The sequence below is a fragment of the Manduca sexta genome, chromosome 16 (assembly GCF_014839805.1).
Source record: "Manduca sexta isolate Smith_Timp_Sample1 chromosome 16, JHU_Msex_v1.0, whole genome shotgun sequence".
Taxonomy (NCBI): domain Eukaryota; kingdom Metazoa; phylum Arthropoda; class Insecta; order Lepidoptera; family Sphingidae; genus Manduca; species Manduca sexta.
The window spans coordinates 1,865,035-1,890,942 of NC_051130.1; the positions used below are offsets into that span (position 1 = coordinate 1,865,035).

Below are 25,908 nucleotides of genomic sequence, written 5' to 3' on the forward strand. Positions count from 1 at the left end.
TGCAAAAAGCTACCGTATGCCAATTATTTCTTAAAGCCAAACACTACCGAACACTATTTACTCGTGGGTTAGAGTTGGCTTAATGTGAGAGCGGGTCGGTTTGCTCCCAGTGTTTGCTCTCTGCACCTCCATTAAGTAACGCGGCGCGATGTTCTTCGGTGGGAACTGTGATTAAACGTTTCGAATGCCTTGCGTATTTGTTGGGAACTTTCGTTTGGATTTTGATTACTTTAGGGTGAAGAATGTTTTGGATTGAGATAATATGGTACTGTGCTGGTTACTAGGTTAGGATTTTCTTTGGATATTATATTTCCTTTCATTTTGTTTAAATTTATGGAAAAGCAGTTAGTACTGATGTCTAGTTGTAGTGTATAATAGTATTGTTCACGATAGGAAACGTTTAGCTTTCTGCGAGTCTTAGTTTACCAAGGATGATTGACTTAAAATACTTTTAAATATCTTTTGTAAAATTCTGAGCTATGTGTAACATTTCACCTCGAATGGTTTTCTACAATGAAAGCATTATGATTATTTATATAAGATGCAAATTGGACTATTATTTCACAAAATAACTACTTTACATAAAACTCAACCCAGCATTTAGGACAAACGTAATTTTCAATGAAATCTAATCGAAGTGTTTAGTGGTGGGTCTTCCCGTTGTCTAACACAGTCATCAATGACAAAAAACCGGGTCCGAGCCGGGTCCATGTGGGATCGTGCGCCACGTCGATACACAAGCTATTGCCGTGGCCCTGCTTGCTAGTATTATTTATTATTGTATTGTGAACATCGAGTCGGGTAAGGGACATTATATTTTAATAAGTTTTGCTACAAATTGGACCATCTAGAGGGGTTGACGGCAGTAACGCTGTTTGTGAAAACTTCAACACACTTTTAACGCATTGATCCTCGCAGGGTATGCAGAGGTGTAACCAGGTCACCCACTTTTCGTCAAGTGTGTTCCGTCCCATGATGTGATAGGGGCGAGTCCGTCGGCATATCAGGTAAAAATTACAGACTCCGAGTTGATACTGAGTAGAAAAACCCAAATATCAATTTTCCCGACACGGGATTCAAACCTAGGACCTCATAGCGCTGCCGTATCGCACATGCAGTATAACTACGCCGCCGAGGCTATCCGGTAAAGGACACTAAATTTTAACAAAGTTATCTACAAAAGGAACCATCTAGAGGGTGTTGACAGCAATAAAGCTGCTAGTGAAAACGAAGTCTGTATTATGCTACATATTGCCTATAATAGAATAGATAGATTTGGTATCACCGTGCAACAGAACATCGACGTGAACTAACATCATTGCTGTTGCTTTTCGTTTGGTTAGACTTTGTCGCCCTTAAACCCACCACTACTACTCCTGTAGGGATCATCAGAGGAACGCATTTTATGACATGGTGAAGCTCGGTGAGTCTGAGGGAACACTAATTTATCTTTATTCAGCAACGAAATTAATCAAATAAAAAGATAGGGAAGAGTTGTATATATTTATTGTCCACTCCTTAGCAATTTTCGTTTGGACGGGAAAGTTTTTGGAAGCTTGGTCAAGCCATTCCATCTTAATCACTATTTTCTCCTTGAAGGTCGGATCGGAATATAGATGTTTATTAACAATCATGATTTACAATCAGATGACTCATTCAAGAGTCCTTTGGCACGAAAATAATAAACGTTCGATAACACAATCAAAGCCTCATATCAAGAAAACACACAAACGAACCATAGAACATTTATTTAGGAATAACATGTTTCCGAAATAGATCGATAACCTGTCCCTGTTTATGCGTTCTGTTGGAACAAGTTTTTTTAAACAATAACCTGAGGATAATTAAAAGTGGAGGCTCGGTCACATTACTCTTCCTTTTTTTCTATTCGAGGAATGTGAGCTGATTAACTTCGGCGTTGACTAATTGACCTGTCTTTTTTATCTTTTCCTTTTTTCTAGATTTGTGATTGATTGCATCAATGTTTATCTTTTTCTAGTCATGATTGAAATTGCTTTTAGTCTTTGGTCTAGTGTTTACTATAGTTTATCTTTTTAATTTTATAAAATTTTAATTGATCTGGTTGTAAAATTAGATTGTTAAACAAATAAACTCTTCAACTTAATTTGATAGTATGTGCTAAAATAACACAGATCTCCTTTACCAAGTTGTGGAAAAACTAAAATGACATTCTAATGTTCTTTATTATTAAGTGTGAATTGTCTTAGCTTATGCTATTATATATACAAATAGATATTACACATAACTAGAAATTAAGATATAATCAATTAAATAACATCAATATTTAAAATTCCTGATATTGTGATCAGATAAGATATCCGGTTATCTTCGAGTTCTTTTTAAATATAATTTAAATGATACAGAAATATTTATGTAAATGCAAGGCCATTACGAAAGGACCTCGCTCGCGGTGTTGCGTTCCAAACATTTTTGCACTCATATCGTTAGGAGCAGACAGTTAAGGTAACAGAGGCAAGAAGATCGAGTTATAGCGGACTTTAAGAGAGGTGTGCTTATGTCCCACAGTGGACTTATAATAATAACAAAGAAGGACTAGATAGAGTTGATGAAATTTTCAAAAAAAAAGTTTTGGTTGCAGAATTATTTTGCTCATAGTTTTGTCCACGGTTTGATCTGTTCACAGAATAAATAACATATTTATAGCATTAAGGATTAATTTAGTTTAATTAGTTAAAGAAGTTGAAGATTAGGGCGGTTAATCAAAAACTTCTATGAATTAGTAATGCAAGGGAATCATGGCGTGTTAGCTGCATCTCTGCTTGTCTTTGCGGGGATAAAGGCGTGAACCTATGTTTTACCAATGCTTTTATATATTTGTACATGTTTTGAAAAACAAAATTATTGTTTAAAGAAGTTAGAATTTAAGACAAAAGAAATAAGCCCTGAATTTATCGTGAATAAATTCTCCAATGAACACATACTTTATTTTTTTGTTGTTTTTACAATACACCTTATGTATTCATGTCTGAATCTAAAATCAGTTGTGTCACAATTGTGTCCATTGTGAGACAAAAGGTGTGACCGCTGTTATCAATAGTGGGACCGTAGATAAGATAATATTAACGGAACACTGTGTTTTCCCACGCTGCGTACTTGCGTTAAGGGTGGGCAGAAAGGTTGACAATACTTAAATAAATATGTATAAAACAATATGTTGCAGCATTCCGATTAGAATTATAATTGGACGTAAATACGCAAAAAGGATCCAACCCACAGTATGGTAGAAAATGAGCCGAGTATGCCGAATTAGTTCTAGTCTATAAGGTCTATTTTATCTATTAGAAAAAACATCTTAGTCAAAATATATTAATTTAAACGTTTTCATTAACAAAATATAAAATAAAATATCAATGAGCAAAAATACGATTTAAACTTCAATGTTCACTATTTCAAAAGTTAATGTTGTAGGCTGGAGCTTTTTTGGGTATCTACGTCCAATTATAAGTGTGTTTAGGATTTGAATCTGTCTGGCAACACTAGGTTTTTCTAACATGATTTATTCGTGACTGGATTCCCTCAGATAGATGATATCAGGCTGATGGCCGGTCTTTAAACTAAGCCAAAAATCTTCTGCAAACGTTTTATATACGTTGTTACAAACCGACCTTGTAGTGCAGAAAGGAAAAAAAACAGTTGTCCTACATAGGATTTGAATTTGGAACTTTTGTTTTTTATTGCTTTGAATGACGAGATGAGCTTGCCGTTGGCCTGATAATAAACGATACAGCTGCCCATAAACAGTAGAAACGTCACCCAACACCTTAAATTATAAAGAATTGTTTGGTATTCCACTGCGCTCGCCATCCTGAGACATGAGATGTTGTGTCTTTTTATGTCCAGTAGTTACACTGGCTACAATGTCCTTCAAACCGGAACACAACAGTGTCTTCACACTGTTACTTGGCGGCAGAAGTAGACATTGCGGTAATACCTACCCAGGCGGAATCTCACATATGAGAGATCTACCACCAGTCACTACTTCCAATTCAAAGCCACTACACATTGCCTGACTTATTAAGTATACTAAAAATCCGATAATAACCCTACTTAATTCATTACCGTATTGTGGAACAAATCGCTTGCATACATGAATCGTCCATTGACGGGGTGGCTAAGAGCTGTGGCGCGACAATGGTTGCCATGGCAACCGGAGTGTCCCGCCACGTAATCTCCACCACGCCACATTCCTCACATAAAACTGTGAAGTGAAAAAAAAATGGGCAAGCGACAGTCCAGGGTGACGTACGGAACTCTATATATTTGGATATTTTATTCTACACATCGCACCTGTTGGAATTTCAATATTAAAAAACAAACAATTAATTTTTATTATTTTGTATTTATCTTATTAGAAACCTTCGTGTTTAATATTTATCTATGTCATTTATGCAGTTTATGGTTGTAAGTAACTGTCGCGTCAGCCTTTCACATGATTGACAGAAATATTAAATTTTAATATAATTTATTCAGATTTTGTCTGTAACCTTATTTCCTTTGGCACCCTTACAACTAAGGTGACCTAACTAGAAAAAGACGATTTGCGGGAAAGGAATTAAAGAGATTTGAAAACAATATAGAAGGCAGTGAATTGGGCGGTCGTAGAAAGCGAGAATATCTATTTCTATAATATAATTTTGTCTTTCTCGTCAAAGGGTTATAGAGCATGCTTCGGAATGTCGTTTTTTAACAAAATCATAAAATATATAAATTTTGAGCTAGGTCACTTTAGTTTTAAGAGTTCTAAGGATGCGACATATACATATATAAATGCATTTTTTTTATAATACTTATAAAATATATTGCAAAAAATCTAATTAGCATACAGACGCAATAAAAATCTTCAGTTTAAGAGGACGAGTAACATAGTGGTAAGCCACTAACGTGGTTTTTGGACCCCTATGGACCCCTAATTTTAAACAAGCGGCACCGACGGGAATTAGCCGCGGTACAATAATGCTTACCTATGAATAATAAACTCAAATAAAATAAAAAAAAAACCTCCATTCGAGTCCAATACAATCACGGATGCATGTACACACAATTATGTTACTACAATGCTGTTCTCTGTCCCTTTCTATCTTGCTAGTGGCATATCTTTTGTCTCTTTTTGATGTCTGATACGTCTTCGGGTCTTTTGTTGAAGGACAGAGGACACAATGAAGAGATTGAGATCAACAGTTTCTTAGTTGATAAGTGGCTGACCAATTTGTTGAGTAGTTGTTATTTTACCTCAAATGTTGTTGATTCCAGGTTGAGAAGTTTGCTATTTTATATTATGTTTATTCGTTCGCTAAATAAGATAGTTTCTGTCCACTTTTCCGAGATAGGAAATATCTCATATTCAAGACTTGTCTATTTCCAAATTAATTTAGTTTTATTTATGCCTTCAAACATAACAGGACACGAACATTTGCCTAAATTTTCGCATCTATAACTTAATAATGTGGTACCTTCGCTATCCATCTGGGTGTCACAACATATGCTGGAGTAACTGAATATGAAATTGGAAAAATTATCTTGTGAATAGATACACTATTGCTATTAGTTATTGTCAATCTTACATTTCTTTTCCAACATATACCTTCTTCGATTGCGAACAATTCTGTAGAAATACATAGCTTTACTGCCATTAGCTCAACCCCTGCTGGTGGCACAATACCCTCGTGATTAGCAATCAGTTTGTGCCGGATTCATCTCCATGGCGACCGCCCAGGGGCTCTGACCTTCACCTGTCTTGATAATACCGTCTGGCATTACCCGCTACCATAACCTTCGCAAACCTACTGAGGAATTAAACCATGGCTGTTTTTATTACATCTACGTTTCGCGTCATCGTTGCTACCAGGCAATGGATTGTGAAGAATTAAATTCAATCATGATTTGAGGAATTACCGTCAGTGGTGGGAGGTTAAGTTGCCCTCTAGATCCTATAAGGTCACCTCTCGAAGGACGTTAGTTGTTTACTAGTAGGGGAAGGTAATTTAGTTGTGTTCATGTTTTAGTTGGGAAATGAGGCCTTGTTGATTAATCTTTATAGTATTTACCGGTTATTCAATATGAGATCTAGATAAAAAACATGGACGAGGGAGTTATTATATTACAACGTTGTTTCTCAACTTTGGATCAAATGAAGTTTCGCTTTGCTATTAATGTTTGACTAGTACAGATATTATGCATAATACATATTGGAATAAAAGCAGCTCTGCATTATATACTGTCCCAGTGCTGGGCACGGGTCTCCTCTACTACTGAAAGGATTTAAAACTTCCCCTATGCCGGTGTGGGTTGGTAGACTTAACATACCTACGAAATTGTTATCATAAAACATATATTTTGTATATATCTTTTAAAATATAAATGTAACAGTTCTTAGTAATATATAAGGCTCATAAACATATTTAGGACATTTATTTCACCTGTACGAAGCTCTCGGAGGATCAAATGGTACTCTTTGGACTTGCCAATTAATATTATGTTGGGAAGGATCATGGTATTGGCAAGGCATTTGTCGATGAAACAAAGTCTAAAAATATAGACCACGAATATACATAATTGCTCACGTTAGCGTGTGATGTTCTTGGATTAATTTGTATATATCGGTTCAAAACAGGCCGGCATAATTGTGGCAATTGGCGAGGGATTTGGCTCTCATCAGTCGACACTATCTTGACCTAACTCGGCGTACCATCTGATGTAGCAGGGTCACTATTATGTAATTCAGTAAGATTTATCCATTTTTTATTAGTCGTTTTTGAACTCTGTACTCTACTTTGCACAGACTGAATAAATTTATTATGATCTCTGCTATTTGAGGTCCAGGTTTTAGTACCAAAAAGCCATATTCGGAAGACAATATAACAATTTTTTTTATTTAAATTAAACTATTTTACGGATTTTTTATAAAATTTAAAAGTTGTATATTTGTAAAATGTAGGTAGGATATTGTAACTCTGACTTTGCGGATGAACAACACCTCATTCCCCCCGTGACCATAAAGGCTGAAGTCTTCGAAACGTTGGGAGAAAAGTAAAATCTTAAAACCGTGATAAAATCCGTAAAATAGTTTAATTTTAATGTCTAACATTCGCGTAAACATAAGAAATCAATATAAATTTTTCATTTTTAATATGATCTCTAATTGATTTCGAAGTATTCTTGTTATCAGAATTTGGGATGACAGTGTAACAATACTGATCTGTGTACCGACTATCCTCGTCAAATGTGTTCCAGTCAGAACTAAACGCGTCATCGGTACAATGTATTCAAAATTGGGTCCAGAATTTGGGAATTAATGGGGGCTATATTATTTTGAATATTCTAATATAATAAGATTACGTCGTTTTTTTGTGATGAAATCTTTTTAACCTTAATAACATGCAAGTTTTAAAAAATAAATAATACATTATATTTAGCGCAATACTATGAACTATGCTTTATGGAAAAAAATATGTATTTTTTTTTGTTTATTTTATTGTATTAGTTATAGCCATTTATTCCATCTTTCAAGAGCTCATACACAAGAGCGTCCAATACACGGGAGGTTTATACTTTTTTTTTTCAAATGAGTCACATAAGTTTTTATTTCTAAGTCCAGAAAGGGGGTTAAGTGTTTCTCATGAGGCGAGCGGGGGATCGAGGTTCCGATCTTTGAATACACGGGAGGTTAAACCTCCCACAGGCTTCCTGCTTACATCTCTGTACCCTTAAATAATTACCATAATATGTGACAACCTGCGAACGACGTCGGGCGTGTCGTCCGAAAAAAAAACTGATAAAAATGCAAACCCACCAATGGAAATTAATACAAAAAATATATTAAAAGCTTCGTTTGTTATGTGTTATCTAAATTGGTCGTGTAGCGCTTGCGTCTCTTTTTTGTGTTATGTAGAATGTAATATTTGTTTTTATAATTAAATTGCGTTAATAAGTATGAGAGTTAGCCTGGAGCGGCACCACTGTTCTGTTATGGTTTGAAAGACATTGTAGTCAGTGGAGTGACTGGGCATTATAACAAATACCATCATCTCAAGTTGCTGAGCCTAATGTAGAGTCATCTATACATACATAATATTATAAAACAAAGTCCACTTCTCTGTCTGTCTGTATGGTATCGATTTTCTCAAAATCTACTGAACAGATTTTTATGAAATTTGGTATGGAGATAGTTTAAGACCTTGGGAAGGCTGTGGGCTACTTTCTATCCCGGGAAAATATATACTTTTATCCGGGAAAACTACTTTACGCGGGCGAAGCCGCGAGCAAAAGCTTTTGTACCTATAAAACCCTCTTAGGATCAGGTGATATAGGATGAGATATCAGTTAATTATTAGTGGGATTTTATGGTATAATAAGACTTATCTTGGTATCCCCAGTCTGAAGCATATAAAGGATATTTTGAACAATATTCTGGTGGTAGGTTTTTTGTATCGACTTGGGATAGCGACCACTATCACTGAGGTCACTGATATCACAGTGTAAAACCCGCCATTGTGGCACTCGCAAGCACGTTCCGAAATCACAAATTTTTGCTACAACTATTACTCTTATTTTCGATTAGTGATGTCATAGGCGATAGTCATATTGGGTACAAATTTCAATCCTGACTTGTGTTTTCGAATGGAATACAAACATTAATTGCCTTTCTTATCTGTCTTTGCACTTATTGGATAAAGACTTTTTTGGAATTCAGAATAAAATATATTCTGATGTTAAGACAGACAAGGGATACCTTTTAATTCCACCAGCATTAGAAACACATTTGTTTTAACATTAATTATGTGTGTATTCTTTGTGAATTATCGCTTGCTTTAACGGTGAAGGAAAACATTGTGAGGAAGCCTGCATACCTGAGATATTCTCTATTAGGAATTTTCGAGTGTGTGTGAAGTCTACCAATCCGTACTAGGCCAGTGTGGTGGACTAAGGCCTATTCCTTCTCAGTAGTAGAGGAGGCCCGTGCCCAACAGTGGGACAGTATATTATACAGGGCTGATATTATTATTTTGACATTACTAATTTTATTATTTAAATATTACGACGAATTCACAAATTTCATAATCAACCTACAATGTCAGATTCCCCCAACAATCTCAGTAAGCGGATTTATTTTATCATTGCATCTGCGCGTTTCATCAGCTCTGGGTGGCCCCTGATTATCATGTTTTTATCCGCATCCACGGGGCCACACGCAACCAATCACATTCAAAATGACTTTATTTACGTCTTCGGCGACGCTTTAAAATCATAAGTTTATCGATACTAAACAATGTTTACGCGAAATGAGTTTTGGATATGGAATTTTCGAGGGTTCCAATGCGAATCATTGTTGTTCAGCGGGTTTTTTGATATCTTTTCTAACAGTATTTTTATGGTTGAATTTTAAAATAATTATGTATTATACACAACTAGCTGTGCCCGCGGCTTTGCCCGCGTGGAATTTAGTGTTACAAAGTTTTTCAACCTCAACACAACGCAAACACGCGACCTCTTCAGAGTAATCGTTATATTTCAGTCAATTTACATAAAACTATAATTTACTATTAACCTAAATCTTTCTCAAGAATTGCACTATCGTTTAATAGAATCCGTTCATTAGATTTTGAGAAAATCCATCATATACAGAGAGACAGCTCTTGGCGTTTTGTTTTATAGTGTGTATACTTAGTCTGGCCATAAATACTGTTACACTTAATTATAAAAAAATATTACATTTGAATTTCGAATCTGTCATTTTTATACGATTGTTCATTGTGTTTTCTCATTTTGGCGCCAATACATTGTAAAATATTTTGCGATATTAAAATGGTGTGGGGTGATAAAGAGAACCGAATCGCTGTGATAGCATTACACAAAGTAGGTATGGAGCCAAATGCAATTTTTAAAACTCTCCATACACTTGGTATTAGTAAAATGTTTGTGTACCGGGCTATTAATAGGTACAATGAGACCTCCTCTGTTTGTGACAGAAAAAGATCTGGCCGTCCACGTAGTGTTCGTACGAAAAAGGTGGTCAAAAGCAGTAAGGGAAAGAATTCGAAGAAATCCTGTCCGAAAGCAAAAGATTTTATCTCGGGAAATGAAGATAGCACCTAGAACCATGTCGCGTATTTTAAAAGATGACTTAGGACTTGCAGCCTATAAGAGACGCACTGGCCATTTCTTAACTGATAATTTAAAGAAGAATAGGGTGGTAAAATCGAAACAACTACTGAAGCGGTACGCAAAGGGAGGTCACAGAAAAATTTTGTTTACGGATGAGAAAATTTTTACAATTGAGCAACATTTTAACAAACAAAATGACCGTATTTATGCTCAAAGCTCTAAGGAAGCTTCCCAATTAGTCGACAGAGTGCAACGTGGACATTATCCGACTTCAGTGATGGTTTGGTGGGGTGTTAGCTATGAAGGAGTGACTGAGCCATATTTTTGTGAAAAAGGTATCAAAACATCGGCACAAGTGTATCAAGATACCATTCTTGAGAAGGTAGTTAAGCCCCTTAACATCACCATGTTCAATAACCAAGTATGGTCCTTCCAGCAAGACTCGGCGCCGGGTCATAAAGCTCGGTCCACGCAGTCTTGGTTGGAATCGAACGTTTCGGACTTCATCAGAGCTGAAGACTGGCCGTCGTCTAGTCCCGATCTTAATCCGCTGGATTATGATTTGTGGTCAGTTTTAGAGAGTACAGCTTGCTCTAAACGCCATGATAATTTGGAGTCCCTAAAACAATCTATACGATTGGCAGTGAAGAATTTTCCCATGGAAAGAGTGCGTGCTTCTATTGATAACTGGCCTCATCGTTTAAAGGACTGTATTGCAGCCAATGGAGACCACTTCGAATAAGCTTTTTATATTTTTAATTGTTTTATATTTATGTATTAAACTGACACACTGTAAAAGTAATAAATGTTATTTGCAGTTAACAATTTTCTTTTTTCTTTATTACAATATTTATGGCAAGACTAGGTAGATAATATATCTTCTACGTTTAAACATAATGCTTCTGTTAATATAAAAATAGAAATATATGTATAATAACCAATGAAATTAGCCACTTAAATTAAAAACCAAGAAGTCCTATTAGATAAATAGTTGTCCATAATTTTGTTGTAATATAAATAGCGTGTTTATTATCTCCATACAAGAACTAATACTTTACAATAAATCATGGATAACTAAAGTAATAAAAAAATATATAAGGTTTGTACTTGTCTCTTAAGTCTAAACTTCTTTCAGTTAACAGTCTAGTTAATAATTTATGATAGATTGTCAAATTGAAGTAAAATCATACAAAATTCCTGTAACGCATTATCATGGAGTATAAAATTTATAATAAATCTGAAGAGTCTCAGGCAGATTCAAATTTTGCAAAACATGGACCTGACCTATATGGTAATGGACAAGCCCCGGAATATAATAAAGAAGAATCAGAGGAATGTATAAGGGTGCAGCAAACACTTAGCGGTAAAACATATTGTGCAGCTTCTAAATCGGTTCTAAAGGAAAGAACACGAGTGTTCACTCCGAGCGAAAATGCCTTCTACGATACCTACAACAACACAAAGCAAAATATTCAGTATAATTTCAACACAGCTGAACTGTCAGAGACTTATCAGTTCGCTAACATGCCTAGTTCTAGTAAACAACAAAACATACCAAATGATCGCAATGAAACTGTGTTTGAAAGTTTCAAAAATAAAGGAATAACAACATTTTGCGAAGGTAACTATCCTACAGGAGGTAATCCAAACAAATATACAGAAAAATCGACATATTGCCGTGCATTGTTTAACAATCAAGAATTTGTTTATAGAACTCTTGCTAAAAACGCAAGGTTACAGCGATTAGTCAGGAAACTAGTGTGCATAAGACAGAAGCAGAAAGAAGAAGATTTATGGAATAACTACATCAATGAATTGAAAAATAAGCATCGCTATAGCTTATCAGAGAATGTTTCTCTACAAAATTGTGAAGAACTACCCTCTGAAAGAATCGAAGATTATTACGAGAAAGGAGAATCGGCCCCATGTCGAAACTTGCTTAAAGATTTTTATACTGTGCATAATAGTTTTGACCATAGTTTGGAATACAGAACTCGTAATAACTATCAACCCCGGCGAAATTGCGGTCAGTATATATTTGAAAATCAATCTCTTTGCTATCCGACCTCTTCGCAGGGTCGCTTGATGATGCTAAACAAAGAGCGACAACAAAATCAATTCGCAAATGACTTGCTGCAGCATCCGCAACACAGACACTTTCGTGGCAACATTATTTTTGCGGATAGAGAGTTTAAACGTAAAAATCGAACTTTTAGACGTTTAGAGCCAACAAAATCCACGAACACCGTAGATTCTCAGAGCGAGACTGTCCAAAAACTTATAAACAATAAATCCATGCAGACAGATTTAAGATGCTTATTTCCAATAAGCGAGGATGGGACAAATCACAGTAAAGTAGAGTCCACGAGAGAAAAGTACAAACAGGTCGCAAAGAATGTAGAAAGATTGAAAAGAAAACTCGAGAAATCTAATACCGAAGTAAAACAAACCGCACTTGACAACATTGAGAATAAATTAAACAATCTGATACAAACACTTAACACGTTTATGGTTGATATTAGAGCCAACAGTCCGTTCAGTCAAGACAGTAAATCATATTCGGTGTCGAGCCGAGTTAGAAATAATAGTCTTAACGAGTTAAACGCAGCAAAAAGTGATACATATAGTGTTATTAAGCGGGAAGAAGCTATTTGCCGCGCGGCGCATGAAAACACTACCGCAACATCGGTTTTTTTAAACGCAGGTCTGAGCACGAAAGGTAATAAAGATAAATACATGAAAATCGATAAAATACTCAACGAAGAGATGGATAAAAGTAATAAAGTAAAGCAGGATATAGAGGATATTATGTACCAACGGTCACATCGTCCCAGAGCTGTGCAAATTACGTTTGATATTCCGACGAGAGAGCGGTCTACTGAAGTGACAAATTCTTTGTCTAAAGCTAAAGTTCAAGAGGCTTCCAATATCGAAGAAGTAGGACATCCAACGAACGAAAGTGACGAGAAGCAAATGACTATTGCTGTAAACACGGATCCTTTAGGAATCTTGGGACTATTAAGAATATCTACAGAGGCAGTGAAGCAAATCCTATCTTACATGCCGCATATAGATTATTATTCGTATTTGTCTCTGCTGCAGTTTCCTCAGTCGCGGCATGGCGTCCCTCATTATATTTGCAACATTTGCGGCGCCTCTTTCGAACGGCCCTCGCAGCTCAGTGATCACATTCAAACACATAATTTGGGTTATTCCAGGTAATTTGCGGACACGTTTTTAACAATGTTTGTTTACTGTGGATTGGTATTATATTAGAGTACTAGTTTTTTTTTATATTGGTTCCGTAGTTCCAGACATTAAGGCTTACAATTATAAGGTAATTTTAAAGTAAATACAATTTTATGTTTAGTTTATACCTTCTTATAATATTAATTTACTACGATGATAAATAAAAATCGACGATCGTCTAGTTGGGTGTGGAACGGACTGCCGAGACAAATGTTCGCAGGTTTAAATTGCAAGGGCACACACCTCTGACTTTTCTAAAAATTGTGTGTGTCCTTTGTGAAACCTTTGCTCTCTTGAATATGGAAATACACGTCATACTCTAACATTTATAATATTCAAACCCTTCCAGGGACTGCTGCGTCTGTCGTCATGTCCTGGACATGAAGCAGCATCGTCCCGGCCTGTTCAAGTGCAGGCATTGTGGCCAGATGTTCACCAGGGCTTACTGCTGCGAGCTCCATGAGGAGACGTGCGCCAGGAGACTCGGAGTACCTCGTGATGTCAACTCTACTGTTAATTTACTACAGTAGGTTATGAAAGGAATCTTAGTTGGAATTTAAGATATTAGATCAGATACTAATTTATCATAGAAGTTTAAATTTTGCAAGATCATGTTAGATTCTAATTTGTTAGTAATGATTAAAAGTACATAGTTTAAAAATATTATCAGATTTATTTTGTACATTCCGTCGATAAATGTTTTGATCAAATAATAAGTAAATGATTTGTATGGTTTGTATTTAAAGGATATGTTTTGTTTTGGTTTGGTTAAGAGTAAATGCTTGTTATTATAAGAGTTACATTATTTCCGTTCATAGTTTATACGGTATTTATTAAAATGTGTACTAACATGCATTTCAGCCAGTTCTATTCGGTTCGTGATATACGTCAACGTACTTTCACTGCGTCATGTATTTTATTTGGATAATACCTAAACAGCGCAATATTAAAATTTCAAAGGCAACTTTTATTCAAATTACAATTCTACGAATGATTATTCAGCGGTAATAAACATTTTTACCTATAAATAAAAGCTCGCCAGACGGACACAACCTTTCCAACATAATTGCCGCAGGGGTTGTCAACCATTCCTTTGTGATGCCGGTCGCATCAATCAAACTTGCCTGTCGCCATTGTAGTGAAATGGGCGGAAAATTCACGTCCACCCCTGAATGGGTAAACGTTACTTATAATTATGTTTGTATGGGTTTTGAAGCGTTATAATGGTATTACTTCTTGGATTTGGGTGCAGATGTCCAGAGGAGACTATTGACTTTTTATACAATGAGCAAGTCGCTTGTCGTAAGCGCCAATTATCAATAAACAGTAGTAATGCAACTAGGGCTTTGGGTTATAATTCACTGACTACGTTGGTCAAGTTAAGTCCAATAATGCTCACACATACACGATAGATAGCGATTTACTAACCTACAACGGATGAACAGGATTTATTCTTAAAACCTAACAGTTGAGAAATCCTTTCGTCGAAAAGCAAAACTTACTAAGCACCATAAAATTACATAATGCAAATACACTCAATTACCAGGAGCAAAAACTATTTCAAACAGAACAGTTATGTCTACAACTCATTCATAAAATCTTCAATGGCGGTATTTGCCGACAATAAACTGGCAATACGAGTAAAAAGCGTGTTTTGTCTGAATTCCAACACGTAGTTACGTTGAGGTGTAAATTCAATAATAAATGGTACAAAAGGTTTTTGCGGCCCACCGGAGTGGGCATTCATGCGCTGTTATTTAGTGCTTTAGATAACGTTTGGAGGATTTTTTGGCTAACGGTCGCTTAGGATTTTTTTTTCATGTGTCGCTTGTGTGGTAAGTAACCGACATTATAAGTCAAAAACAGTCAGAAATTATTAAATTTTACTCATAAAGTGTGCTTTATAATACATATTTGGTAAATTGCTGCTGTAACATGGGATTATGCTGCGCTGGTTACTTAAATGTCATAGTAGTCTGAGAACAAATCAGAATTGGTTGAAAAGAACAGCTATAAAGATAGTCACATTGGTTTCTATAAAAAAGAACGACTAACTTTCCCGAATCAGTACGCGTTGAACACATAATCAACTAAAGAAGTATTGCATTTATCTTAGCATATTATAAACATACCTCTAGATTTGATAAGTATAATATTTCCCCAATAAAATGTCAAACAGTGAGAGTCATAACGGCCCTCGACAATCTTCAGTAGTATGCCGTCTTATTAAAATCCCTCCTGAGCTAACAAAACAACGGCCTGGTTTTTCAGTCCGTATTCTCTAAGCACCTGCTTCTTATCAATACAAAATGATGAATCACCCGATACGCAGTATCAATATTGTGTCAGATCAAGGAGGCAAGCGCGTGCGCCTTATCAATGTATCCCCTAATTCACAACTGTATCCGGGAGTCCCTGATAAGATTCTGATACATTTAATCTTGTGTATATTTGTCATCATGATTAGATATCTTTGAAAATTGTTTTTATTGATCCCTGTTTGGGACGGAAGATACGTGACGTAAAGTGAATGTCCTAGTAGCCCTCTGCTTATCCTTTCGGGTTAACGGCGTGGTGCGTTTCTTTTTAATAATTACTACACTAATTATTACCATGATTATAAAGAAAATTTTATTCGATTTAATAAAAGTGATTAGCGCTTAATTAGGTTCATGGCCGCGTGTTGCTGTGAAATAAATTATTCCTAGATTAGGCAATTACGTCAAATTTTAGTTTTGTAAATACACGAAATTTACTTTTATAATAATATAATAAGCTATAGCTTATGAGACACAAAATCAAGTGATTTCAAGGAAATTTATCCTTACACACAACAAAACTATAACAATACGAATTCTCAGTCAAATAGGACAAATGTTTAGGCCTTTAAATCTTCTGCTTTTGAAAATATTTTCGTCCTTCCCCTGCATGCCTTTAATTGGTTTTAAATTTGTAGTACTTTCGTATGGTATATGTGAATTTACTGCACTAAAGAAAACAAAGAACCAGCTTTTTTAAGTCCTCTAAAATTCGTTTCATACTCCGTATGTCAACTAAACGACATACGTCAGTAGGGATTGTCTGAGTATTTGGCGGTTAGAACAAAACATCCTGTTGTACGTCTGTGGTGGTTCGTCTCAGACAGTTCCTTTAGATTGTGACTCACCGTCGGATGCGTATTGGCGTTTAAGTATTGAATCCATTTGTATCACAATCCTATTTGTATGAAAATCGCAGAAGTATCAGTAGGATTTAAAAGCAAATATAATAGTATTGTAGGAGCTTTCTGTACGTAATTGTTTTAATTAAATTAATGTGAAATTGAATATACATGTTCTGGACTTTTAAACAACGATTTTATACATAAATTTGCTTTTTATTACACAGAGAACTTAAAGGTTGTGAGATCTAGAAATAATAATAAAGTAAAATGTCGAATCTCCATTGAAAATAAGTCCTTAACTATTCTAAACATTATTTCACTTATACAAAGTTATTTTGACTATTTTCCCAAGACTAGCGACTGCCGGGTTACAAAGTCAGTATCACAAGTAAATCTATCCACTTCCTAGCCAGCTCGTGACGTTTAGCCTGTTTCCTCGGCTAACGGAAATCCATGCAAATGTCCAAGTACGGAGGAGCGCGCGGCTTGAATGTTAATCCTACAGGAACCGAGTGATTCAGACAGCATCATTTGTACGAAGAGATGGGAAATTATTATAAAAATTGTATTTTTTATGACGGCTAATTAATTAAAAACAAACGGTGATAGCCTAGTTGGTTGTGGGACGGACTGCCGAGACGAATGTCCGCAGATTCAAATCCCAAGGGCACACACTTCTGACTTTTCTAAAAAAATATATGTGTATTCTTTGTAAATTATCGCTTGCTTTAACGGTAAAGGAAAACATCGTGAGGTAACCTGCATACCTGAGAAATTCTCTATTAGGAATTTTCAAGGGTGTGTGAAGTCTACCAACCCGCACTAGGCCAGCGTGGTGGACTAAGGCCTATTTCCTCTCAGTAGTAGAGGAGGCCCGTGCCCAACAGTGGGACAGTATACAATATAACAGGGCTGATATTATATTATTATTATTATTAATTAATTATATCGGATTTGATGATGAAGAGAGAACAGTAACTGAATTATTCAAATAGCGTTGAATGGTCGGAGGTTGCTGTTAAGTTTATTTTTATTGCGGCTAAATACCTAAGTTCCTCGTATGTTGGACTCCGTTATGGAAAGTACCACCGAATTATATATTTACTATACCAGTAAGTACTATTATGTTCGTTTGGAGGATGACAGCTAATGTCAATACTGGGCATTATGAGCCATAAGTTACGTCTCAGGGTGACGAGGGCAGTGGAGTGCCACGCAATTCTTTGTACTTCAAAGTTTTGTATAGTACTGTTTAGGAGCGGTCGTATCGCTAACCATTAGACGAGCATGCTCGTCTCGTCAACCTCAACCTTTTGAGTGGTGTTACTGGTTGTGAGTAGTCCTGACGCCTACCATCAGGCGAGCAGTTACCTCGTCTTATTATACAGTTATATCAAAAATATCGATTGCGTCGCCTGTCGCCAAAATCATGCCGACCTCTCTGACCTACGTGGTATGAATATTTTGAATGATAATCGACAGGAACTAGGTGATTCAGAGGGCAGCATCATTTGGGATCTCGATCGGAAGTCATTGCTATTTGCATTTGCCGGTTTTTTATCCTTGTAATTTAGTCGGATTTGATGGCGTAGTTGTATTGCGTTGTGGTACAGTCAGCAACAGAAGTCGTTGAACATAATTTGTTTCCAATATTTCCTAATCATTATCATTTACCATAAGTTGCTGATTAATTTAAAAACAAAACAACTTGTCATAATTGAACTACAAAAGTAGCTGAACGCTGTCAAACCATTAACTGCTAAACATTACTAGCGACAATTTTTATGTTCTGTAATAAATACAAATGTGGCTAAAATTAGCAAATTCTTTGTTTTATATGCAAGCTTTTTTTTTCTATTCGTTAAATTGAACCTATCAAGCTTCAAGATACCAATATCGCGAAGCGCAGCGCACCGCGTTTTTTACTATCAAAACATTGTCGAATAAATACAACAGTCCAGGATGTTAATTAAATTGTTATTTTATAACATACTAGCTTTGGCTCGCTACTCTGCCCGCGTGAAAAAGTTTTTCAAAGATAAAAGTCGTGCTTTATATTTACCCTGGATAGAAACTAGCGTATAGGGCTTAAGAGTAATGTAGCTTCCTATTAGTGAAATATTTTCAAAATCGGTTAAGTAGTTTAGCGAGTTTAGCGTATTCAAACAAACAAACCCTTTAGGTTTATATCTATACTATTATATAAAGCTGAAGAGTTTGTTTGTTTGAACGCGCTAATCTCAGGAACTATCGGTCCAAACTGAAAAATTCTTTTTGCGTTGGATAGCCCTTTGTTCGTGGAGTGCTATAGGCTATATATCATCACGCTATACCCAATAGGAGCGGAACAGTAATGGCCAATCTCAGGAAATACCGGCCCAAACTGAAAAAATATTTTTGCGTTGGATAGCCCTTTGTTCGTGGAGTGCTATAGGCTACATATCATCACGCTATACCTAATAGGAGCGGAGCAGTAAAAGCTAATCTCAGGAACTACCGGTCCAAATTGAAAAAATATTTTTGCGTTGGATAGCCCTTTGTTTGTGGAGTGCTCTTAATTATATATCATCACGCTATGACCAATAGGAGCGGAGCAGTAATGAAACATGTTGCAAAAACGGGGACAATTTATTAGTTTTGAGAGCGTCCGTTGCGTGCGCTGCGTAAACGGTTAAAGTTATGCAACAATGATGTATGACGGGATTGTTCCACTTTAAAGTTCTAACAAATATATTATAAAGCAAAAGTCCCCCGCTGCATCCGTCTGCCTAAACGTGTTAAACTCAAAAACTACCCAACGTATTAAGATAAAATTTGGTATGGAGACAGTTTGAGACCCTGGGAAGAACATAGGCTCCCGGGAAACTACTACTTTTATAACGGAAAACTTTAGCCTGAAAAACTTTATAACGCGGGCGGAGCCGCGGGCAAAAGCTAGTAATAGTATATATTGAAGTTAATAACCAGAATTATAAATTTTTAAGTATGGACAAATCATCTAATATATTAGAAAGTAATATTATAGCATTAATAGGAATAGGTTAATTACATTTTAAACATCCTATTTTATAGAGCACTGGCCGGTTTAAAAAACAAATGTGTAAATTCAAAATTATTCTGACAGGAGATTCTCCTCGAAGGTAATGATTAAAGCTCGAAGGTTTCAACGTAAACGTCAGTTTATTTTTCATATTTTTTAATGGTGTACGAGCTTTTGCCCGCGGCTCCACCCGCGATATAAAGTTTTTCGGGCTAAAGTTTTCCCTTATAAAAGTCACGCTATATATTTTCCCGTAAGCCTATGTTCTTCCCAGGGTCTCAAACTGTCCCCATACCAAATTTCATCTTTATACGTTGGGTAGTTTTTGAGTTTAACACGTTCAGGCAGACAGATGCAGCGGGGACTTTGTTTTATTATATATTTATGTAGAACTTTTTAAGAGGAACAATCCCGTCATACATCATTGTTGCATAACTTTAACCGTTTAAGCAGCGCACGCAACAGAAGCTCTCAAAACTAATAAATTTTGCCCGTTTTTGCAACATGTTTCATTACTGCTCCGCTCCTATTGGTCATAGCGTAATGATATATAGCCTATAGCACTCCACTAACAAAGGGTTATCCAACACAAAAATATTTTTCAGTCTGAACCGGTAGTTCCTGAGATTAGCGCGGTCAAACAAACAAACAAACTCTTCAGCTTTATATAATAAATAGTATAGAAGTATAGATTCAATAATGAGATTCATCAATTAATGTATTGTCAAGTTATAAAATGTTTAGCGACTTTTGTAACATTGAAGTGATAACCTTAATCTGTACTTTTCTTTGGTAAGTGATTTATGGTCCGTTTTAATGTTCAGGAGTTATGTAAATTAGTATTTGTTCATCGACTTTTGTTGCTGACCGTACGACCACCGTTCTGAAGTTCCAGGTTCGAATACCGAGTCATGAAAAGTGTTGTAGAGTTTTTCTGTTCAATTTCAGCATGGTGTCCGATTATGCCAGATATGGCGAAAGACGGAACAGACACAGTGAAAAGTAGATGCCCTAAGTTGCACCTCTGCCTACCTCTTTGGGGATAAAGGTGTAATGTGTTTATGCCTATCGCCGGAATTGTGTCAAGTTCTTGTGTTGTTGGCGCCCTGGCTAATCTAAGCGCTATTGTCGGTATTGCCAAAATTTTGTCGGTCTTCTGTCTTGGTAATTTAGAATGTGATTATTTGGAATGAGGCATTTCAGTAGGATAGTCGCTTATAACTTGGATGGAAATAGATCCGGTACTAAATCAATACAATCCTCGTTTTTTTTATCCTTACCACTAGCTCAGCCAAGTGTCAATAGATCTTCATATGTTTGGAAAAAAATACGTTAAAAGCAATAAATATTCTCTTTATTCTCTTTGTATATTTGTTATTCCTGATCACAATGAGCGATTAATTTTGTCTCGTTTCGACAATTGTGTTCAGATCTTCATTGTCCATTCATTGTTAATGAAATATAATAAATTGGGAAGTGTGAGTCGGTGTTATTTGTTGAGGGTTCTGTACGTCACGTGATGGTACGAGTTTCTAATACAATTATTTTTGTTTTTGCTTTAAAACTTATAGAAGTAAATGATAATATTAATACAAATTTGAAATTGTATTCTGATATAGACAGTATGGCAGAAATCAAAAACTAATAAAAAAAACTCAGAGGCCTAATTTTTTTCAAATTATTGTTCAGAGAATTGTGAAACTTTTAGTTAATTACGATTAAAAATACATTTTTAAACTTACGGTACACAAACAGACTGCCCTATGTCACGGCCCCTAGGAAGTCTTAGCTACTTCTGCTAATGGAACCCCGAAAATATATTTATACGACATTGTTTTTTGTAGGGTAATTATGCGATGAGCCCTGTGGCTCGGGGCATCTAAAGAATTCCGCCACGTTATCCCCTGCCTGTCGTAAGAGGCGACTAATTGGGGCTTAGAGCGAGTCGCGGGCGAACAGTGGGGGGCTGCTCGCTCGACTACAGCGACTCTGAGGTGGACGACAATGCGGGCAGTAGGTCTCCCGATGTCGTAGACTCCAAAAGAGTCATTCAGCTTGTGGGGCATCTTAGCCCCTTCAATTAGAGAGGTGCCGCAATGCGGTATCGCGCTGGGACGGTTCCGAGCAGCTATCTTAGTGCAACAAGATACCCCGGGGCCGTCCCGTATGCGCCGAAGAAGGCCACCGCGGGTTTTGGTTGGTATGCCGGTGTAGGGTATACAAGGGTTAGGGACTCGGTCCAACGCTCACTCGGATGATGTTATACTCCCGAGTGTCGACATTGGTCCGTAAGACCGGTGAAACCAACATAACCATTCCACTGACCCTCTGAGTGGTGGTAGCGATAACGCGTTTTTTCCCCGCGTAAAAAAAAAAGGGTAATTATGCGACGGGTTTGTGAGTTATGAATATTGTTCTACCACGACCGTGGTTTGAATAAAATAGGGGGGTTGATTTTTAGGGCCTAAAGCGGTTGTAAAATTAGCCCTGAATTATATTATGCAATATATTGTTGCTGTGAAATATAATGCGCGTGCAATAGCACTTTACAATAGGTATGTGGCGAGTGCTAAGTTGACAGTGGAACGTGTTGCCGAAACGAACATCCGCAGGATTTCCAAGGATACGCTCCTCTGATTTTCTAAGGTTATGTGTGTATTCTCTGTGAATTATCGCTTGATTTAAAGGTGAAGGAAAACGTCGTGAGGAAGCCTGCATACTTGAGAAATTCTCTATAAGAAATTGATGAGTACGTGAAGTCTGCCATTCCTCACTAGGCTAGCGTCGTGGACTAGCTAATTCCTCTCGGTAGTAGAGGAGGTCCGTGCCCAGCAGTGGGACAGTATACACAGGGCTGATATTATATGCATTGTTGTGTTCTCGATTCAATGGCATTGTGTCTAGCTGGCGTTTAAGAATTATGAGAATTTTATTTATGTCTGTTTGGAGGATATTGTAGTTGCTACGGATTATAAGCCTTAATGACTCCGGATGATGAGAACAGTGCATACTTTTTATTTATAGTTCTGCTTACAATCATGCGTGTTGTCTCAAAATTCCATAAAATTACTGAGTATCTCACCCGTTCTTCTCTGGTGAGAATTGCTTTCCGATCTGGTAGAATTAATATTGACAGAATCTAAATAATGTATAACATTTTACAGGTATCAATAAATTATTTCACTTCATTTCAAGTGTACGTGGTCAAGTGTCAACAAATTATTCAAATCACCGAAAATCAATCTTCAAGGTTAGCTATAGGGTATATTATGTTTTCATAGGATCATCAAATGTAGTATGTATGAACAGCCGTCTTACCTAACTCGATTCCCAGCCGAGATTTGAACCCATATCAGTTCAAAACTAACAAATCAATCAAGAGAAGGTGTGAGGTCGCTAGGTGGCGAGCGGTGACCACTGACGGTGCCACTGATAAGGGATGCTGGCGCCCTATGATCACACGCATCGTACCACGACTAGAATTGGCATGATTAATAAATTCGTATTGAGTAATGTTTTGATTAATTATTATATAAATATTTGCTAAATATAATATAGGCTTATTTTCATTTATTATTTTTTTATAAATTGAAATATAGTACCTACACTGTTTTTCGATTTGGTTTAATTCGAAACCTAACAGGTCGACGGTCTAAGTATGCCGTCACAAGATGGTAAAGGTGTTAACCTACTATGAAATATAAAAAAATAGGAAGATGTTGCACTTTACTCGTGATAGGTATCTTCGTGAGAGTCCGCTTGGGTAGTTACCACCGTAATGTCTATTTCTGCCGCCAAGCAGCAGTGTGTAGTCACTGTTGTGTTCAGGTTTGTAGGACATTGTAGCCAGTGCAACTACTGGACATAATAGGACTTAACATCTCACGTCTCAGGATAGCGAACGCAGTGGAATACCAAACAATACTTTGTAATTCAAGGTACTAGATGGTGTTTCTACTGTTTATGGGCGGTCGTATCGCTTACCATCAGTCGAACGGCAAGCTCGTCTCAACATAAAGCTATAAAAAAAAGTTCCAAATTAGAATCCTAGGTAGGACAACTGTTTTTTTCCTTTGCACTACAATGTCGTCACAAATTCACCGATAATTTCGTAGAAGCTTTTAGCTTCGTATCAAAGACAAACCTTAAACCTTAACCTTATATCCAGTGGTCGTTATCTAGGCCGATACAAATATCCACCAAGGAGCGTGGTTGTCTCTTCCAGCGCTGCAGGTCGTGGTACATTTCGGTGGTGGTTTTTGTTCGTTTTGCCGCTGAGCCAGGCTCGGCCCACGAGCGCCACGCCGCTAAGCGACTAAACGTGTATTGTGTTCTTGGAACAGGTTCAATGCGGGAGGTGGGAATGTTTGGATGAGGTATTGGTTGGTTGGTATAAGATATTGGCCCTTGTCACGGGCCATACGATTGCTTAATACTATATCCTAGAACTTGGATATATTTATATGTAACCTGTCGGAATTCACAGAAATGGCTCGTAGATGTACTGAAATCAATTGTTAAGATTAAATCTGTATAACATCGCATTAGTATCAACTGTTATGGTGTTATAATAGATGTATAAATAAAAAAAAAAAAAAAAAAACAGATTAAGTTTGGCAATAATTATTTTTTTTTGTCATAGAATTTTAAGATTTATTGCACGTTTTATTTTTATTTGGCGAAACTTTGATGATTTTTTTTATGTTACTAAGCACTAGTTATTGAAGCAAGAGATGATTATTGATGTTGTAGATCATGATGATTTAATGTCATATTATTTTAGAATACATTTACTGTTCTGTTTTTAATTATTAGTTTTATTTTTCTAAAGCAGCTTTCAATTGTTTCTCTATAAAATATTTTAATGTAAAAAATAAAAAAAAATGTTTTTGGCCAAAATATTCATACTCATCTAACAATAACGGCACTTAAGAATGATTATAAAGTAGTTAGTGTAAATTGCAGGTTCGGGTTAATCTTTAAATTAAAAATAAAAAAAGTACTATCCAACACCGCATCCACTGAGCACACTCATTATTAAATCAGCGACAAAAGCGCCTGGAATGTGTCGGGCGCGAGTTAAAAAACTTTTCGATATAAAAAAAAAATATAACGATCCTTTATCAGATCGGGTCGAGATAATGGAGTGACCCATTTAAGAATTGAATCATTCATTGCACCCAAACAAACATAAGTTTTGCACTCAAAAAACTACCAAACACATTGGCGATGTATGAAAAAAATTTTTTGGATACGCAAATATAAATTTGTTATCGGAATAAAATATTTAGTTCGCACCGCAATGTTTGTTTTGGAAAATCTAAATACGGTGAATAATAACTATAAATAATGATGACAATATTAAAGAGAACGTTTTCGTTCAATATGTACCTTTTTATTTGTATATTGCGTGCCATTTTCATTTATTTTTATCGTTAAGGACTCGAAGTTAGAACAAAACCAAATAGGGCGGGGAACTGTAGAGATAAATTAGGACAAAGACCGTTAAAATTATGCAGATGTAAGCCGACAGTTTCATGAACAATTTAACTACCCCGCGTAATTCTTTTTTCAAAAAGATTTTTTCTAAAATGTGAGTTTTATATTAAAGTCGTCATGTTATTTTATTATTTTTTGCTCGCAGCTTCGTCCGCGTGACAGAGTTTTTCCGGGATAAAACTCCTGCTGTATATTTCCCAGGATAAAAAGCCTGTAGCACTTACGGTACTACATTACTCCTTTCTAGTTCCTAGTACCAGAAAAAATCAAATCAGTAATAGTTTCTGAGATTAGCGCGTTCAAACAACAAAAGTATTCGCCTTTATAGTATCGATAGTAATTTTGTGGTACATAAAATGTTTCCGAAGTGGGAATCATTTCATAGTGAGACAAGAATTATTTGAGATTCATTTGTGTCATTACTAGTAACCCTGTGAAGGTCATTATTTCGCAATCTAAGAACGCTGTCATTAGACTAATTTTATTTATTAAAAGCTGATTCAACAGACGCTGTTCTGTTTTACTATGATATTGTATTCGAATTGGTATTATTAATGAAAAAGATTTTATTCAGAAACAGCGTTTATTATTGTAATGCTCACATTCTGTCAATCGCTGACAGCTATGTAAAATTAATATTATTTTCTAATGTTCCGCTCAACTTCCTGAATTTTTTCTATCATAAGAACCTTCGGACAATAAAAAACACAACAAAAGAGAATTAGCGAAATTGTTCCATCCGTCCACGCGTGATGCGATGACCAAAGGAAATAGAGATTCATTTCTATATACGTATATATATTTTTTATATATG

At 36.2% G+C, this 25,908-nt stretch overlaps 2 protein-coding genes across 5 annotated transcripts in view; one reads left to right on the forward strand and one right to left on the reverse strand.

Moving 5' to 3' along the window:
- The window catches only part of LOC115444103 (protein prickle), a 423,151-nt gene that overhangs the window by 25,591 nt on the left and 371,652 nt on the right, over positions 1–25,908 (reverse strand). The window lies entirely within an intron of this gene.
- On the forward strand, positions 11,287–14,224 carry LOC119189491. The gene is made up of 2 exons (XM_037439366.1): positions 11,287–13,361; positions 13,742–14,224. The coding sequence occupies exons 1-2, from the start codon at positions 11,356–11,358 to the stop codon at positions 13,920–13,922; spliced, it is 2,187 nt and encodes a 728-aa protein (XP_037295263.1). The 5' UTR covers positions 11,287–11,355; the 3' UTR covers positions 13,923–14,224.